Source organism: Strigops habroptila, chromosome 4 (assembly GCF_004027225.2).
Source record: "Strigops habroptila isolate Jane chromosome 4, bStrHab1.2.pri, whole genome shotgun sequence".
NCBI classification, from domain to species: Eukaryota; Metazoa; Chordata; class Aves; order Psittaciformes; family Psittacidae; genus Strigops; species Strigops habroptila.
Window position 1 is genome coordinate 9,312,121 of NC_046358.1, and position 20,001 is coordinate 9,332,121.

The following is a 20,001-nucleotide window of genomic DNA, read 5'->3' on the forward strand; positions in this document are numbered from 1 at the left end:
AGCCATCAGCTCCCGGAGCTGGGGTACCTCTTGATGGGATGCTGGCAGCTCATCCGGGAGCTGCTCCACCAACCTGGTCCGTCGCATCTCCAGTATCTTTGATCGGGAGCTCTGAAACTTATAACACTATTTTAAAAAGTTGTTCTCAAATTGAGAAGAATATTCCCACCGGGGCTTGGAGCCAGGCTGGCCGCCAGCCCTGCTGTGCAGGGTGATATGCAGCAGCACAGACCCGGGCAGTCTGGGGAGCAACAGGGGAGCCATGGCTGCATTGGGCAGGAAATAGAATGGCTTGCTCCATCCTCTGGCAAAGCACAAACCCAGGGATTTTCAGTCATTCCCCCTTACCTCCAGATGCCTGAAGATGCAGGGAAGGACCAGACAATGCCAGCAGGGAGGTGGGAGCAGGAGGTCCTTTTGCAGACATTTCTCAGCTCAGATGGAGCAGTCAGTGGTGAAGCTCTGGCATGTTCCTCTTCCGGACATCGCCTGCAATGGGTGCACAGGGAATTGAGCACACTTCCCTCCTTGTCCCCCAGCACAGAACGTTCCCACCCACCGCCACCTGGAACAAACCCCTCAGCTGGGACAGCAGCAGAGGACAGGGAGCAGCAGGAGAAATTATTTTATCTCATCTCCACTGCAAGCACCAGGAATCCATGTGTAAACTGACTTTGCAGCAACAGTACCTCTGAAGAAGCGTTTCCTGGCTGAGTGAGAAAGCCCTCTGTTAAATAACAGAGTTAATGAAAGACAGCTTAAAAGCTGTCTATTTCTAACTGAACAACCCAAATTCCTAATTTCTGTGTACGCTTGCTGCCCTGAGACACAGCACGTAATACATCTATGCATACCAGCATGCGGTCTGAGAGCTGAAATACTATACCCATCAGTTTGTCTGAGGGAGGAAGAGTTATCAGATTAAAGACCAGCAAGATTTAAGGACTGGTAGAGGATTTATCAGTGTTTTCTGCACTCATCTCCTTTACATACTCCACTGGGATTTACTCAGAGTTGTCACTATTTGGGCTGTGAGGAGGAAGTACACGGAGTCTTTTTACGTTTCTAATTCAGTGAGACATTTGAGCCTACGCCTAAATTTACCCAAGAGAAGAGTCTCACTGAAGCCGGTACAAATACTCATATACCTAAATGTAGGCATGTGTTTTAAATATCTTGTGAAATTGAGGCTAGGGTGAAGTAATACATAATACTTTCATGTTTCTAAGCTTGTCTCTGCCCCTGCTCCTTTCAGAGCTTCTTTCAAATTGCTCAAAACCTTTGCACATTAACGTTTTCCATTTTGTGTGGATACTGCATCAGTTTTACTAGCAGCAGCAGCCCAAACAATTCAAATACTCCCAGGGACAAAGTCACAGAAAATCAGCATTCAATCAGGTACTTGGGCTATGTCAGAAATATATGCATTACCTTTACTCCTATTTATCACTTGCTGTAAGAGTTCAGCTTTGTACCCCTTAAAGTATCCAATTTCTGAGCACTCCTTTCTTCAGACGTTTCATTGCCATCGAAAAGTTAAGTATCACAGCTAAAAATTCCCATTGCATCAAGCACCTTTTGAAAAAAACCCAACCAAACCAACCAAAAACCAACAAAAACCAACCTTTTCCCTAGCAAAGATACATAGCAAGATACAGAAATAGCTGTAAAAATTACAGGGGAAGTATAACAGCTATCCTGCATCTATCTAATTTTGTGTTGTGCTTCTGGTGGTGGCCATCAGCAGATACCCCCAGTGAAGGAAAAATCAAATCTGAGACAACTGTCTCACATTTGCTGAACACAATCTGAATTTCCAGCTAATTGCCTCTTGTGAGAACTGGCTGCCTAAACCATCTCATGGCTTATGAAATGCTCTCGCAGGCAGGAACTGGAAAGGAACATTTTAATGCCAGTAACGGCTTTGCAAGAGGACTGTGCTTACCTGCAATGCAGTGCCCTACCTAGAATCCCAGATCAGTCTTTCTCTGCTTCTGTTTAAGAGCAGTGTTCCCAGGCTGCGTTTCCAAGAGGTTTCTGGTTTTACAGCTGTCATGACAGTAATTTTCTCAGCTTTGCAAGGTTCCCTCATATCCTGTTTGAACCGGCTTATCTCTGTTTAGAAGTGACGTTCCTACACAGCGTTCTTAAGGAACAGATGTTCCAACTGATCCCACATAGCAGTGCTCCACGTATTACACGGCCTCATTTTGAAACAATTAGCTTGTCACCATTGGAAGAAACCTAAGGGTTGGCTACTTGTTCACTTCTGAAACAAATTTTAAAAAATCAGAACTAACCTACTATTTATTCTTTTTCCAGGTATGCTACAATGCTCTAAATCCACAGTTCATTAAAATGGCAGCATGTCCTGGTTCGGCTGCTGATCCCAAAATTAGTTACCTAGAGAAGCAAACCTCTGGGCAAAGATGCTGGCAAAGAGTTTCCCCAGCCCAATAAAGTGACAATAAAAAAAAAAGTAATGAGAATCTTTATTTACACAAATTAAAAGCAATGAATTACTGATGAGAGTTTAAAGCAGTGGCGTCCGTAGCTTTTGGACCACAGCTTGCTGTCAACATGCAAAATTTATTGTGGAATACAAGCCAGTCTAATTACTAAATCCTTAATGGAAGATGCTTTGGAGAAGACTGCAAAGACCCAGCTGAGGGCCACATATCCATGGCTGTGACGCCAGTCATCTACAGACAACAGCTTGAGAAACATCCGTGCAGGGTGTTTAACACAGACCCAGTAAATCACAAGATGCAGTAAATGGCTGTAGTGCCATAGAAGTCAATGGAGCTACATGCAGAATTATATCAGCTAAGAATTTAATCCCCTACATTAAGCAGCAATAATACCCACCAAAAAAAAAAAAAAGGAACTTGCAGGCTGCTGTAATAAAATTATCTCCCTTTGATCTCACTGAGAATCCTCCCACCTAGTTCCACTTGGAGAATTGATTTCATGGTCATACAGATCTAGACCAAAATAGGTGAGTACCCAGAACAGAGCCCATCTGCTGCCAACACACAACCCCTACTTGTCCCTGTCAGCTTTGCACCTTCCTTGGTATGATCTGTAACCCTGCTTCTTGTCATCTCTCTTGTTTCCTGTATCTCCCTTTCTCTTTGGGGTGCACACAGCGATACAGGTGGTTGAGCAAAGCCCAAGCTGGCAGCCCCATGCCTGACATTTCCTGGCCAGCACAGGGCGCAGTAACAAGGAAGATGGCAACAACCAAGTTTCCAGCATGGAGCATCTGCCAGGCCACGTGTCCCTGCTGCCATGCAGCCTGGCAAGGACAGGTCCAGTCTGCCAGGACCAGTCTGAGCAGGAACAGCATCTCCAGGAGCAGGACGAGAGCCCAGGCAGGAACAGCATCTCCAGTAACAGCTCAATAGCTGCAGATGGAGATAGGAGACGAGCTAAGGGTCAGGAGAGGGCTTGCAACAACCATGAGCTTCAATTAACTGAAAACAGCTGAGGCTGCCTGAAATAAAGTTCCTTCTCATATCAGCCAACACTCAAGGCAACTGCATTTTTGACCATCAAAGCAAAACTGAAAAGCTTTGCTCTCTGCAATTGCTCACAGATCTTAGCTGGGAACTAATCCTGCCACTCAAAATTTTAGCAAGAGAAATGCTTTCTCAGGCTCCTGGAAGGACCACACAGCACAGATGTGCTAGAGACATTCCCAGGTACCATACATGCATATCAGATGTGAAACTCTTTTCATAAGTAGATTTTACTCTCAAGCAGATAGCCCTTAAAATAGGAGTAGCTGAACTGAAGGGCAGGAGGGGAATAGTGAAACATTTGAAAGGACCCATCCAGGTTGCTGCTAACTCCATACACGTTTAGCAGTCAACACTCCTCAAAGAAAGGTTAGAAGATGAGGTCTCTCGGCCCAATGGTACTATTGGAAAATGACCCTGGGGGTGGGTTCATCTCTACCACCCCCTGATCCCTGCCATCCAGGGATGCTGAAGGGAAAGACTAGCCTTACCCCAAAGGAGGCGTCTCCAAGAGCAGAGATGACTCGCATCCCAGAGAGCCTGTTCCAAAACCCATAAAGAGGTGCAGAAGGCTAGCAGAGATGTGAACATCTCCATTGCCCAGCAAACTGAATCCTACCCTCAGCAGAGGGACTGCAATAGGACCTCTGTGCAGGCTTACCATTCACTTACACAGAAATAGTTGTTTTGTAATGAAAGGCAAAGCATGGACCCAGCACCTATTCCCCCTGGAATACTCCTACAAGGTTCATCACTGATTAAAGCCATTTTGGCTCCCCACCACCTCCCCTCCCCCAGACTGGCTTTTCTGCCTCTGGGTTCTTGCACATACCTGGGAGTGCAGCGCTCAGGGGCTGAATTACCAGGGTTATAATTCTTGGCTGTGTACTTTCAACTACAGTGAGGCATTGGCAGAGCTCAGTGCACTAATTCACCTCCATGTAAACATGATTATTTCAAATGAACTCCAGACGAGGTTTAAATGTAAAAACATCTCCAGTTTTTGTAGCATTTTTGAGTGTTCAGCTCGGAGTTGTTTTTGTTACGGCAAGAACTTACCCTTTCTTCAGTTTACAAAGAATATTTTCAGAATTAATTATGTCCCAACACCCACCCAACTATAACACAATGCTTGAACGAAAGTCACAAGTCTGAAAATTAAGCTGCAGCAGGATTTCACGGTCAGGATTTTCCCTTTCTGAGCTGGTCGTTCCTTTCTTTACAGGCTGGAATGCTTTCTGGTTTCAAAGCCAAGTTGAAGAAGAGAAGTGAGCACCCTAAAAGAGGTATTCACTTGGCTCCATTTCTTTCGATGTTTCTGGTGTAGGGTTCCCATTATAGCCTGCAAGGAGAAGTGGCAGAAGAACATTGTGTATACATTGTAATGGTTGTACTTTCTCTGAACAGACATGCTTCCAGGAGGCAGCAGATTAAAGAACTGGTGTTACTTCAGACAGAGAAAAAACACATCTTGCCAGTTGCGTTTATTTGTAGGGATCCATGATTTATGCTTTCCCATTTGTAGAGGGGTTGAGAGAAATGGATCACGTGGGCTTTGTTTAGATAATCCCTGTGGAAATTCAGAGTACATCAGGTGTGGAGAGATAGGGTTTGTTCTCATAGATGAGAGAGGCTGGGAAATTGCAGGGAGACAATTTGAGATTTCCTCAAGATCTTGGGATGAAGTTCAAGGCTCCAATTTTCTGAAAAGACTGAGTGTGGGTTATGAGAATGAAACAATTAAGATAACAAAAATAGTCCAGGTAGGCAGGGATGAACAGTCCTTTGCTGTTATTTTACTGGCCCAGTGCAGAGATAAAAGAGTTCCTCCCTAAAGAATCCTTACCTGTCAAACAGTAAAACAAGCACATGCAAAACAGTTGCTACAAGGACGAAAGAGGGATCTGTCACCCTCTGACTCTCATTCCTGCTCTTTGTTTTCCATAAGGATGCCTCTTTGTAGAGTGGACCCCATCTCATCCCTCTGCACCCTCCTGGTTTTAGCAGGACTTGTAGAAACCAGCCACTATTGTCGCTATAAAGGCCTGTAAGAACCTAAACAAAACCACTGTCATTCCCTGCCCTGAGAAACATCCTTATCAAAATTAGAGGAGACAAGAATGTGACTGCTTTTAATTGCAAAGATGGCTTTAGCTAATTGACCTGGGGAAACAAAACAAAGTGAAACATAATCAGTGTTTAAAGTCTGGCATCGAAAGAGGCAACAGCATTTCAGCACAAGCACAGAACAGGAAATCCTCCTCAGTTGTGAGCTGCAAAGCTTATGGGCCAGAGGAATCCCTTACTCGACAGCACCTGGCAGTGTACTACCTAAAAAGCTGCATTAAACAATCGGCATTAACAGACACAAGTGCTATTTAAGCAGATGCTGGGTTTCACAGCAAGTACCACATTTGATCTGCGGCTCAGTGCCTGCTGCTTTGCCATAGGTGCTGATTAAGGAAACGCAGCAGAGAAGGAGCTGCGACTCCGCAGCATGGAAAGGGAAGATGGTATTTGTGTGACAGATGCAGGATGCTGAATGCCCTTCTTCAAGGGCACATCATGCAGGAAGAGCACAATTTCCAAGACATTCAGAATAAAAAGAAGGGGAGGAAAAATGACAGGATGTCACTCACTTAGCAAAATCCCCAGTCACTGCAAGAAACATCTCCCAGAACCTATTAAAAATGAGCTCTAAGTCATCATTTCAGTGGCAAGATTTTTAGATGGCGAACAAACAGTTGGCTGTCCAGGAGATAACAGGCAGCAGGGTAAGTATAACTGTACATATATTAAGCAACAGGCACCAGCCAGGGGAGAATTTTTCAGATGACAGTAAGAAATCAGTGCGTTGCAATGGTAGAGCAAGGAATGACCCCACCATGTCCCTGCACAGGAGGCTCTGCGTGCAGCCAGTCCAAGGCAAAATGAAATGTTAGCAACCTTGATTTGCAGGGTTGGGAACTCCTGCCAGGAAAAGACAAAACCAAGAGGGGGCCTGAAGGGTCTGAGCTGCTGCTTGCCTGCCTGCGGCCAGCCACTGCTGGAGTGCCCTGTCTGATGCTGGCCGTGGTCACTGCCTTCCTCCTGGACCTCCCCTCCCAGCAGCTGTCCAGGCTTCCAGCTCATCGGCAGGTCATTGGCAAAGTAGTAGGATTGCTACTTTCCAGTTGGTTTTAGTTAATTGAGTTTTAGTAAAGTTCTTTGCTCAGCACCCACTCAACTCTTCAGCGGGCTGATTTTTGCATCTCTCTTTTTCCCAGCTATTTTTCTGAGAGCCGTCCTAGACTTTCAATGGCAGCTACAGGGGCAAGAACCTCTTGGCTTTTAGTTCAAGCTGTTTCAGGAGCTTCACATATTCCTTCATCAGATTCAGTGCAGGACTTGTCAGCCTGGAAGACCAGTGGCCCTTTGGGACGAAGTCTGATCAGAACGACCATGCTTCTCTGCCCCAAGTAAGTTTGGCAAAGGGGTGAAAAGGCACCTCTTCCCAAAACAGCTCTTTCTTGGACTGGAAATATTGAAGAATGACCTCCTCCATGAACAAGGCACCTCACAGGCTTCTGATTCCAATTCTGAACTGATTTTTCTCTTAGCTTCTAAACACATAGCAGTGTGTAACGAAATAAAATAACTGAACTGTAAGAGTCTACTTTCTTTACTCACTTCTCGAGGCAGAGAATGAGAGCAAAAGGCAAAAGCAGCTTGCTCTTTCTACCCAAAACATAACAAAAACTCTAGACATGGGCACAGGATTGTGGGTTTGTATTATTGCCATCTCAGGAGCAGGGCCCAGGGCATTATTATAGCCTCTGCTCCGCTGTAGTGAGATTATGATGTTGGGGGTTTTTTGAGATTTGTGGAAAAAGCTTGTTGCAGTTCCCTTTCCTGGCTCAAGAATGCCACAGCATCAAGATTTGGATACATGGTCTGGCCACATTTGCAGGATCAAAGAAACATTATCACATTAAGTCCTGGAAGGTTGCAGGAGGCATCCACACATAATAATAATAAAGAATATTTTAGAGACAACTTATGAGAGACATGTATCTAAATCAAGAATGCAGCAGCAGAAGAGGAGAAAAAAAAAACCAAACAGAGCTCCATAGGAACACGCCTGCCAACCAGTACAAATATCAATGCTTAAACAATAGCTTTCAGTACCACACACAAAACAGTGCTGGACACCTATAGAAAGGATGAACTTCTCACACCATATCAATTCCATAAGATGCAATCCTTTTGCATTTCTGTCTTAAACTCTTGTGTTGAGTGTTAACAGTGAGCTGTCAAACAGCTGCAGGGTTCCAGCTCTTAAATAGCTACATTTCAGACTGGGATCCAGCAAACTTTTGCACATGTGTAATTTTAAACATCTGAGAACTTAATTCGAAGGGAGGAAGTTGGCACAGACATCTTTACCCAGTCAGGACAGAAATGTTATCCTGTGCTTTGTAAAACACCTTGGAAAGTTAGCACATGTTTTTAGCAGCTAATTTTGACAACGTCCATCTCTGAGCTATGAAGGTGAACAGGAATAACAAAAACCTCACTTTAGCCAATTTCCCACAATTCAGATAAGATTAAGCATGCACATGAAATTTTCCATTTCCTATACTGAAAACCGAGATAACTCAGTGGAACAGGGGAAGGGTGATACTGGCATCAGACTAATTGCCTACCTACCAGCTTATGGCTGGAGTCCTGTCCCAGGAGCCTGTGCTGGCCTGGGAATAGGGAGCTCAGCCGGTGCCAGGAATTGCATGTTGTCCCTGCAGATCCCTGTAGATGTCTATTGTTACCACCCACACTGTACAGCATCTTTTTTCTTCAGGGATGGGGAGAGAAGGAGGAAAAAACACCTCAAACCTACCTAGATTTTGAGCACCTCGCTTCCAAATTGCCACATTTTACTTATCAAAGTCAGAAAAAGATGCTCTGCAAATATAAATAGTTCTGACATTTCAGTTTTGCACATTCCTATACTGCAAGCCCAATCCATGAACAAATACCCTCATTCTAGTGCTCTCCTAACATAAAACATGAGCAAGCTTCACCAGGGGTTCAGTCAAACCAAAAAAAGTGCCAGGGTTTTGGTTTCCACCCTACAGTCTTGAAATTCAATCACCACTATATATATAAAAGAGAGGTGGGTTTTTAATACTTTAATACTTTTCCTGGATGGAATACTATTTGATGCTGTTAAGCTTTGATGACATACCCCAATGACTTGCTTGGAAGAAATCCATTTAGCAAGCTTGCAAATCACGCTGTTTCAGTTCTGTGAGTGCCCACGAGAAATGTGCATTTTCAATCATAAAAGCTGTAGAAACAAAATGGAACTTGGAGACACAGACAGACAAATTCCTTATCACAGCTTGGCTGTGTTCACAGAACATGTGCTTACCATTTCAAACTCCGGAAAACTTTACAGGAATCTGAAATACAAGACTAAATCCAAAAATAAGAAATAAATTTCTAGAAGATACTTTTTTCCCATGTCAAAGGAAAAAATGGAGACTGATTAAAACCAAAACATTCTCTCCTCTCTTCCCTTTCCTCCTACCCCTGCCCTCCCCAGCTTTTAGCTTTTCCTAGAATATAAATACTTGTAATATTATCTATGCACGGGATGCCAGATTTACAGAGTTCTCCTTATGTTTATGTGGCAGGTTACTTTGTTTTGGGGAAGCTGCGAGGAAGGAAGAGCAGAGTTTGCACTTTCCTCACCTCTCCAAAATTCTCTTTGAATGGGAACAGCGGAGGTAGCAGTGGTAATGAACAATTGGCAGATCCCACTGCCACAGTGTAATCCCCACCAGCAGCCAATCTTTGAAGCACAGTGCCAGAAAACTAGAAGCTTCCAAAAAGATCAGTCAGTCACGTCGAGGTTGGGAGAGAACATAGCTCTACAGAGAATTTTCAAAGCTGATTGAAAATGGTCTTCTCTGTGAATTTTCTGACATGTGTTCCTGAAACCACAACTAATTTCTACAGGATTCACCCAGTGACAATGACAACACCTTTGACTTGAATCCATTTGTTCCCAAGAAAAGAAAAAGAAGAGAATTAGAGCAAAATGTGAGATGCTCAGCACTGCAGACAAACCTGACACACTGATTTTCCTGGTACAATGAGACAACTACCTCTCTCACTGGCCAGGGGTCTCGTTTTTTCCTGTGTATTCTGCTTGCCTGTGTATGTTTGCTGTATCCTGCCTCATCCTTACTTTGTCAGCTCTTTGCACGTTCTTGATTACTGTACTTTGTTTAGCAAAATGCAGTCTGGATCCAGGCCTACAGCTCTGGGTGCAAGAACACTACAGCTCATTTGCTATTTACACTGCAACAAAGGGGACCTAAATTACATATTGGCATCCTAAAAAAACAAGCAGATTGACAGAGCACTTGGAACATAGTTTCATTAACGTTTTCTCTTGCAGGAAATCTGGTTTAAGAAGCTCTTGCCCTCCCCATTATATTTCATTATCCTCTCAGTTGTTCTAGTGCAACCACTTGATGCCCTGCTGTAGCAACCTGTTGCAGGGTGAAAGAACACATCCACCTCCCCCCAAAAAGCTGCTGTTTTTAAAGTATCAATCATGTAGTCTGATTTATAGCGCAGTTCCACAGACAGCAGCACTCAGCACAAACTCGCAGATGCTCTCCTCTGCTCCAGGTGGCTTGCCACAGTGTAAGAACATCTAGAAACAGCTTTACTGCCAGAGACAATGTTCATGGTATCATATGCTGAAAACCAGCTCCCAGTAATGCTGTCTCATTTGTACCTTTTAAAAAAGTGATGTTGCGTTTTGTATGAAGCCTGCCACACTTTTGTGTCCCACGCAAATCTGCTGTTTACATCTCTGTCAAAACAGACAAGAGCACAACTCTGCAAGTTGCTATAGACACCCTTTAAATTTGAATCCTCTTGATATTCCTGACTTCGAACTTTAAACGATTGAAGCTCTCTCTTTTTCCATTTACCCTTGCAGATTTTTCAGCAAATCAACTGAACCTTGTGGCCAATGAGATCAAAATGAAACCAAAAAGAATTTCTAATCTTTCTCTGTTACGGAGAGATTAAATCAGTGCAGGCTCCATAAAATACAAAATAATGGGAACTGTTCCGAGTTATGACTATCTGCAACAACAAAGTGCCTCTCATTAAGCTGTGCAGATAAAGTTATATGCCCGTGTCACAACAAGGTACAAGTCAACCCAAAAGGAGTACTTTTTCCTAGCTTTTGAGAGATGCCTTCATGCCCCATGCCTTTGAAAGTGCCACAATATCTCCTCTTTTCCATAGATACCCCATGAAAACCTGAGACAGGACGAGGAACAGAGCAAAAGCTTTGTTTGCCTTGCTTAGAGAAGAGCTTCTTTCCTAGTTTTCCTACTGGAACATGGCTGAACTCCTCTTTTTTATTTTGCCTGGATGCTGCCTGGGGCACATGATCCCACCTTCCTCCCCATTGCTGGATTGACCACATTGTCCTGATTGAGGCAATAAAAAAAATGGAACAGTCCCTGGAGGATGGCAATATGATCATGCACTCTTGCTGTTAATCATTACTATGGTATTTCTGACTAGAGATTATCAGGCTTCTGAAGGGCTGAGACTGCAGCAACTAGCTCTGTCTCATGAGAAGGAGATATTTACATTCAAAAATGTCAACAAATAACCTTACCCAGACAATCTCTGATACAGACATGCTTCAAGATGTGAAAAAGTCTTTAGGGAAACAAACATCAAAATGCCAAAAAATTCCTGTAATTCTAAAAGAAGAAATTTCTTATAATAACAACACAAACTCTATTGTCTAAACTCTATTGGTCTCTTTTACATACAATTTTGACTTACCATTTTGTCATAGCAGGCTTCTAAGGATGAACAAGCTCTGAAGGTACCTAGAAACACAATTTTCTTGCAAACTTCGGTTTCAAATATATTTCCCTCTGGCTCAACATTTTGACAGTACTGACATTGTATTGAGCCAAGCATTTTTTTCCCCAACAGTGAGACAGAAATTTGCCACAGATTTTAATACCAATCACTTCCACATTCATCAGTGCATACAATAAATATTTAAATGGCCTTTATCGACATAAAGTCACACTGATTCTGAAATAATTGAATTTTATTTGCTTAAAAATATTTGCTATATTCACAAATAGAATCACTGCCTAAATTTATTACCATAACAAAATTTTAAGAAAAACAGTAGAAAATAAACAGTACTGGAAATCTGGTATTTTAATGAAACACCCAGACTATGACACTCGACAGACAAATGTACCAATGACAAAATCTTCAGACAGCGATTGTCATAAAAAGCCGTAAGCTTTAAAACGTATCTGTCCCTGAAGACTCTGAATCACCATGTATACTACTTTGTGTTTCATTATCTGTGCTCATGGAAGGCAGCTTCACCGACACGTCTGCCACAGAAACATGTGAATATAGATGTGGGGCAGCATTCTCTCCTAAAAAATAAAAAAAAGTAGAACAAAACACATTATTTGCTGTCTATGACAAATGACTAAGCTCTACTGAAGTCACCTCCATATTGCATCACTCCATGGAAATACAAAGTCACAGACACCTTTACTCTCCACAGTTTTAGAGTGCTGTTCTAGCCATCAGAGTTCTCTTTATCAGGTAACAAAAGGATGGATTTCTGTGCACATATAGACTGGGTTGTACTTACATACAGATACACCATACATAAAAACACACACATAAATACATAATCTTCGGTGGCCCAGAATAATTTCAAATATGTATAGTGGTGTTTTCCACAGAAATGAAGTGAGATCTGTAGATACTGTGTTTCTAAATTTCATTTATATGTGCATGTCTGTTTGCAACAAACCCTTAGAAAATATTCAGGTTGTTCAAGACCACATACCTATATACAATCATAGAAAGCAAAGCAATACAAACTGAAGCCACTGGCTACAAGTCCTATAGAGACAAACACCCAATCAACACTTCAGCTGCCCAAAACACAAATGGGAAGTTGTTTTAGCTCTTCCCTAACTCCAACACATTTCCCTGACTCATTAAGAGTCCTTCTTGCTACTCTTTGCGGTTTATCTTCCTTCTGTCGCCCTCTGACAGACTCCAAAGAAAATGTACACAGCCCTCCCCCTGGAGATGTGGCTTGTAGGACTTTAGAAGCCACGTCCATCTTCCAGCAAGTCTAAGATGGCACATTGCCACTTCCCATTCCTGCAATCTGACCCTGCAAAATGTGGGACATCCTGGGAGAGAGACCAGCCCCTGCACAGCTCAGCCACCACTGCACCAGCAGCTCCTGCAAGGGACGGGTCACATCAAGTCCTCCTATCTGGGAGCCACTGGAGTGGTACAAAAAAGCCTGTAGCCAGACACCAGATAGGGAAAGGGATAAGGGTCATGGGCAAAAGTTAGTATATTTAGCCAGAGGAAGGAGACAAGATGAATCAATTCATGGAATCAAGTCGTGGAACAGAGAGAGCAAGTCATGAATCAGGCTACAGATGTAGAATGAAGGAGGACAGGAGAAATGGTATTGAATGAATGGTACAACAGTCACAAATCTACAGAAAAAGTATTCTGAGATTTCATTTGTCCTTGGGACATTTCAGCACAGCACCTACAAGCAAAACAAACACATATGAGCCTGTGTACGACAGCAAAGGCTCTCTTTGAGTTTGTTCTTATTCCAATAAGCTAAAACAACTCTCTCTTCCTCTGTGATAGACTAGGTAATGAAAACACTCTTTTCCCCAATAAAATCACGAAGTTAAGTTTTCTTTTACCCCAGTTAATTATCTACTATGTCACTGTGGTAGTAATCTGCTTTCATCTGACTTGTAGCAAAGCACACTTCAAATGTCTAAGTAAAACAACAAAAACCCATTGCTAAAATAAAATTTCATCTGGTGTTTTTCATGCTAGAACAGCAGCCAACAGCCAAGGAAGTCAAACATGAATGAAGCCAAAGACAGTAAAGTCAGTACATGGAGCAACCTGTGCCAGCCAAGCCTCTTGCTGTTCAGGAAGGCAGGGAGAGGTAGCAAGAGTACAAGCACATTTTTTGTGTCTCCAGGGAATCAACACATCACCTGCTTGCCACAGCCACTTGCACACTATGCAAGAAGCATTGTCCATAGTTTCACTAGACCATCCTCACTAGTTGGACAGCTTTTGTCACCCTCAACCCAAATCCCTCTGCAAAGCACAGCTGCCAGCATTTGGGTTGGCATGGGCCTGAGGAAGCACAAGCAGTAAGACAACATGAGAAATCCCACATCTTCTGAACATGATTTAAAAGCACGTTTATGCTAACGACACTAAGATGTGCAAGCAACATCTGTGTTTTGTTTTCCAGAAGTACTTCCATGAGCTTACTCTATAGCCATGTTCGCGTGATAAAAATAGGTTATTCAGAAGGAGAACTGAAGAAAAGCAAAGCCTTTATTTGGTTAGACGTGAAGCTGACACACAGTAAAGACGTGAATGTGTAATGCCCAAGGAAACTTTGTAAATCATCCTAGACACTAAGCAACTCTCCAACACTACATGTACTTTGATGCTTTCAAAGATTGACTTAGTTAATAATTTCCATAGTCATGTCACATTCCATGATGTCATTGTTTCAACAGCTGTTTTCAGGTTTGCTAAAAAAAAAGTAAAAGAAAAAAGAAAAAATGGAGGGGGGGCTTATATTCCCTTATCCCAAGGTTCTGTAGTAACTTCCCAAGTATTTGATCCTTCCTAACACATATTCTAATATATTTTACAGACATACTGTAATTCAATTTTATAATAGATATAAAATGCTAAAAGGACGGAACATTTAAAAGAGTAATTCCATTTACTTGCTCAAGAGAAAAGTTACAAAGTCCTGAGTTACTTAAACATCCTTAAAGATAAGCTTAAAAATACCCAAATTAAGCATTTCCCTTTTTTAAAGACAGAAATCTGAAATCTTTGACTTTGTTAGATGCACATAGAAAATACAGAACCTGGATTTTCAGCATTTTAATTGTAAAAATCCTATGGATATCCTATTTTAGCTACATGGGAGATTCTGCTCCATAACTATAACTTTCCAAGATATAAAGCTGCTAGTCCTGAAACTCTGCATTGGCCCAATGATACAACTACTAAGTTACTCTCACATGACCTTTATTACCTTTTGCTTAATCTAACCTTGTGCATGCACAGTGCACAAAACACATTCATGTATACATATAAGGATGAGTATGTGAATAAATACACAAATACAAGCATATAGGTTAAAATGTTTGTATTCCGGTTCACATGTTATTTACTGATGTCTGTATCTGCCTTTTGCTGTACACTGCTGTGTACAGTGCTATGTACAAGCACAGTCCCTGCCCAGCTCATTCTTCAACAATGTGATATTCCATTTTATTTCTTCCCCCATCAGAGAACAGCTCATAAGAAATACTAAGATGGTTTCCTCTTAAAACTTGAACTCTTCACTGCCACAAATATGCAAATTGCAATGGTGGTTATAATCTCTTCATATGCCATAAAAATGGAATGGAAAATTCTTCCATTTACATAGCAGTGCAGGGCAGGAAGGCAGGTAATCTTCACAGCTTTTTCCCCCCTCTTTAGAGGCTCTGGAAGTACTCTGGACAATTTTGTAATCATGTACTTAGATGTATTTATAAAAATTTTCCTTGTTAAAATCCAATAAATGGACTCTGTGACCCCAGGTGACCTCCAATTTTCCAAATTCATTGTCACCATCTAATAGAATACCTTCATATAAACTGTGAAAAATGACACTCTTAAGTGTGTAAGGGTCCTTGACTGGTAGAAACTCAACAGCAACTGAAAACATCTTGGTAATGCACTGATGGAAAAGGTCAGATTTCAGATTAGAGATTTTTCCTGTTCTTGGCAATCTATAACAAATTCATGCACAGTACTAAATTTCCAGACCTTTAACAGAAACATAAAAATTAATGGTGTGTCAACTATCCGGTGACCTGTGAAGGGAGTTTTTGTCTAAGAGGTACCGTCACACAGAGAGTATGCTATATACAAGTGTATTGTGAATGTATGCCAAATGGAAAAGGAATTAAACACACTGAAGGGAGGTTTGGTTACTAATACCATGTGGCAACAATAAGAACAAAGAAAAATGTTTAAATCTTTTTTTTTTTTAATTTTTCAGTTTGGCAAAATAAAAAGTCTAAACAAGTCTGGCTTTTAAGCCAAATAAAAGCTATGTGCTTTAACTCCTTCTAGTCAGTGTCCATACATTAAATAAAACTTCTATTTTTGATCTGGAGGTAAACCAGATCCATATCTTGTAAATGAAAAGAGGTATCTTCAAAACACAAAATAGGAAGACGGTTGAAGGATCAGGACCCAGGCTATTGTTTCAGTATAAAACCAGAAATATAATTACTGTAATTACCTACATATTACTTCCTAAAATTTAAAACCAACCATCACCTCCCAGCAACCCTCCCTCTAGTCTCTAACATAACAACAGAAGCAGCTAACTTCTAGAGCAAGAATAAACTTCCAAGCATATGTAAAAACAACTCCAGTGCAGTGCTCTCATTCCTTTAATAGCATGGGCTGATACGAACAGCTTGTTTCTTCTTCTGCCAGATTCCAGCTGCTTCACTTTGTTTATTACTGACTTCAAAGTTTAAAACACTGTCCTGTCCCAACAAATAACTTCCTCCAGATGGCATTATCTCAAGTGCTCAGAGCACTGGGGATAGCAGAGCACCTGCAGATATGTAACTCAGCATCTTAAAACCGTCAACAAAAATGCCTTTTTTTTTTTTTCCCCTGTGTCATTCCCCCATTTTGCTTTTTCCCTACCAAAAAATATTTACATCTGGGATACAGTTACAAAGACCATTAGCAGGGAAACAGAGTTGTCAGAAATTCTTTACAGTAATGACTGTAAAGTAGAAGAATACCTACAAGCCCAAAGAACACTTTATCTGCTGCTTTTACCTGTAGGTAAAGATGTGAGAGACATATTTGTGCCAGCGTGTGTCTGATCCATGTCTCCATGGATATCTGTATGGTACCAATGAAAAATTCACTCATTTTCATATGTGGTTGTATAGACAAGTTACCAAGTATAGCAACCCAAGAGGCAGCACTTTTGGCAAAATCAGAATCGTTCCAGACTTGCTGGGCTAGCATATACTGGTAAGAAACAGCCGTATTTTGATGTGAGCAATTCTGAAGGCTACAAAGGACAAAATACACTGCAACTGTCAGTCATGTTACTAATTATAATTATTATACAGTATTTCCAGTTCAGACTTCTGTCTAGCTATACCCTGCATCTCAGCTATATAATTCTGGAATTTAATGGCTTATACAGTTGAAAGTGGGTATAGTAAGGAAGTAGTCACATGGCCTCGAGATGGGAAAGAACACAACATTGTCAGGAATAAGCAGTTTCTCAAATAATCCAACTGTTTGAACAAAATTCTTCTGCATTCATTAGAAATGACAGCTCCTCCATTTTTCTAGCCCTGGCCACCTTGAATCCATATGCATATTTAGGTTATTGTGGAGGTGTCCTTTCTCAGCTTTGCCAGAAACAAAGCAAAAATGCTTAAGCATGTCTGCTTTTTAGGGCAGGGACTCTCTTCTCATTGTGTAAATGCTTTGCTAGGCATAGGGCCCCTGGCTGCAGGTCAGACGGCTGCCTTCCACTAGGATAGAAATACAGAGAGCAAGAACAAGATGATCTGCAAATGCACGCAGTTCTGTTTTTGTAACTCAAAACCAGACTGCCCCTAACTTCACCAGTTTCATGACAAACAAAAAAGACTCTAGGCAAACTTCGGCCAAATTTCTAGGGCTGCATTACATAAAAGGGATAGATTTACAATTGAAACACTTCAGTTGTTTTGCAGAAATGGACTGACATCTGTAGGACTTGAGCCAGAAAATGTCTGGATTTAAAAGCAGAAGTCTACTGCATGAGCTGAAAAAAATACAGCTTCATTCTCAAAGGCTTCAGCCAACTCATAAACCTCCATAAGTGGGCCACAGACACCAGCAGAGACAGAAAACTATACAGTATGAGCTGAGTTCGAGTTTTGACCTAAATTTGGCAAATTCAACCTTCCCATGGTGCAATGTACTTACAGAAACTCTGCATACAAGCACACAGAAAATAAACATGCTTTTCTGTTTGTTTGTTTAAACCCTAATGTATATCCTGGCTATAAATATTTCCAAAAAGAAAATAAATTCAGATCCCAACTCAGAAAGGAGAGTGGGACACAGGGCTAAGCAGCTAACACATTTTTCAAAGCTGAATATTTGAAAATTATTTTTCCTCCTCTCAAGTCTGAGTTCAAGGTTCAGTGGTTTTCCAAAACATGCAATAGCAACACTAAGCAGAATAAAAACTAGAAATACATAAAATAAACTGGAACCAGATTTTTCAAAATCCTAACACACAGACCGGTAGGGAAGGGCAGACAGAAAACAGCTCCAAAAACATCTAGGAATGGGATTGCAGAGTTTACTAAATAAATATTTCCTTTTGGTGCCTCAAATCTACTCTGCTCCTTTAGGTCTGGCATATTTGCTCTGTAGAATGTTTCACTGCTTAACAAGTTTGTTCCCTGGCCACAACTCTTGCTGTTCTTTCCCAGCAAATCACTTCCAAAAGATGTGTCATGATCTTTCCAAATAACTACTATAATTATTAATGCTAACAAGAAATATTAAAAGTCCACGTGATTTTTCTGTACAGATGCCTGTGATTTTTGGATGTGCAACTGGCCAGAAACAAATAGTCTTTTCTTAACTTTTAAGTGTTGCAGTTTCCTGACTGCAGGCATTTTCTTGGGGAGAGGTGAGATGAGGGGCCTGCGGTAAACCTTGAAGCAGCAGCTTTTATTTCAAAGTAAAAGAGAAGGAGTTGGTTCATTAGTGGTCCAAAGTCTTTGAAAAACAACAGGAAAATGTGGATCTCATGCAAGGCTGGGGGGAGGAGCAGTTTCTAAATCCACAAGAGACAACCTAGGTAAACAGCTGGTGGAATTAGGAGAATCTGACAAGTGATAATTAAAAAACTGCATATTTAATTGTGTAATTAATAATTTATTTAACCAGGATATCTCAGTATCACCTACATACCAATCCTTTTCTCATTTTCTGCAAAATGTAACAGGCTAGTAGACAGGAAGATAATTTAAAAGTATGCTTATATAATGTATTCAGCTTTGTTATTCACACCTTCATGTTTGGGGATCCAAAAGACATTCTAATGCCAGTATCTGAAACAAAATAATGAAGATCAAAAAAACCTCAAAAAAACCCCCCACCAAAACCCCAACCAGCCAAACCACAGTAATAAAAAAACCAAAACCCAAACCAAACACCAAACAAAACCCAAAGCCAACCTCAAACAATCGATAGTGGGAATTCACACTAAATGCTAAGATGAAGTTATACAGACTTCCCTCAGGAAGCAGAATCATTCATGGCAGTCCTAGCAGTAGGACTGGCTCCACTGAGACCTTGTATCTTAACAATATTAATTGCAGCAATACTGCCTCCAGCTTATCTACATCATACCACAGTGCTAGACATAATGACATTTCATAGCTTACATGGGGAATGGCAAATTAAAAATAATAGAAATATCAAAGCATGTTTTTAATAAAAGTTACATGCCCTGTTTTTATTTAAAAATAATTTTAAAATAATTCACACAAGTAATTAAAGTTGTATGACCAAATTCAATGATGTTTCATCATAAATTAGTGTTGCACTGGGTTTGAAAATTAACATCTCCTATGAAAATAGGCTGAGAGAGCTGGGGTTGTTCAGCCTGAAGAAGAAAAGGCTCCACGAAGACCTTAGAGTAGCTTTCAGTACCTAAAGGGGCTGACAAGAAATCTGGAGAGGGGCTTTTGACAAGGGCCTGTAGGGATAGGACAAGGGGGAATGACTTTAAGATGAAAGAAAGTAGATGTAGATTAGATACAAGGATGAAATTCTTTACTCTGAGGGTGGTGACACACTGTGATGGGTTACCCAGAGAAGCTGTGGCTGCCCCATCTCTGGAAGCATTCAAGGCCAGGTTAGACAGGGCTTTGAGCAACCTGGTCTAGTGGAAGGTGTCCCTGCCGGTGGTGGGGTGCGTGGAACTAGAGGATCTTTAAGGTCCCTTACAACCCAAACCATTCTGTGATTCTACGATTCTATGATATTTCAAGTTCACTTTAAAATGAAGATGGATGTCCCAGTGAAGGGGATCCCCTAAGCAAATTATGCAGTTAGCGTACTGGCCAGGACACATACTGGGTTACTCTGGAGTCCCCTCTTGACTTCAAATCGGTTTGGCCCAGGTAGTTAAATTACCTACAGTTACCCCAACATGCTGCTCTTATGCAGTCTTTGATGCGTGATTGTCCATATCACTGGGATGCACATTCGACAATCTCTA

General features: G+C 41.4%; 1 protein-coding gene across 8 annotated transcripts in view; it reads right to left on the reverse strand.

Moving 5' to 3' along the window:
• Window positions 1-410: 410 nt before the first annotated feature.
• KIAA0586 (KIAA0586 ortholog) overlaps window positions 411-20,001 on the reverse strand; it is an 84,657-nt gene continuing 65,066 nt past the window's right edge. For 4 of the 8 annotated variants that reach the window (XR_003990975.2, XM_030483071.2, XM_030483070.2 and 1 more), the window contains one exon: window positions 11,758-12,010. Coding sequence is in view for 7 of the 8 variants with exons in the window: in XM_030483071.2 (XP_030338931.1) it covers window positions 11,871-12,010 (140 nt within the window). In the remaining variant the exon portion in view is untranslated. The other 4 variants (XM_030483074.2, XM_030483069.2, XM_030483073.2 and 1 more) reach the window with 3 other exon arrangements.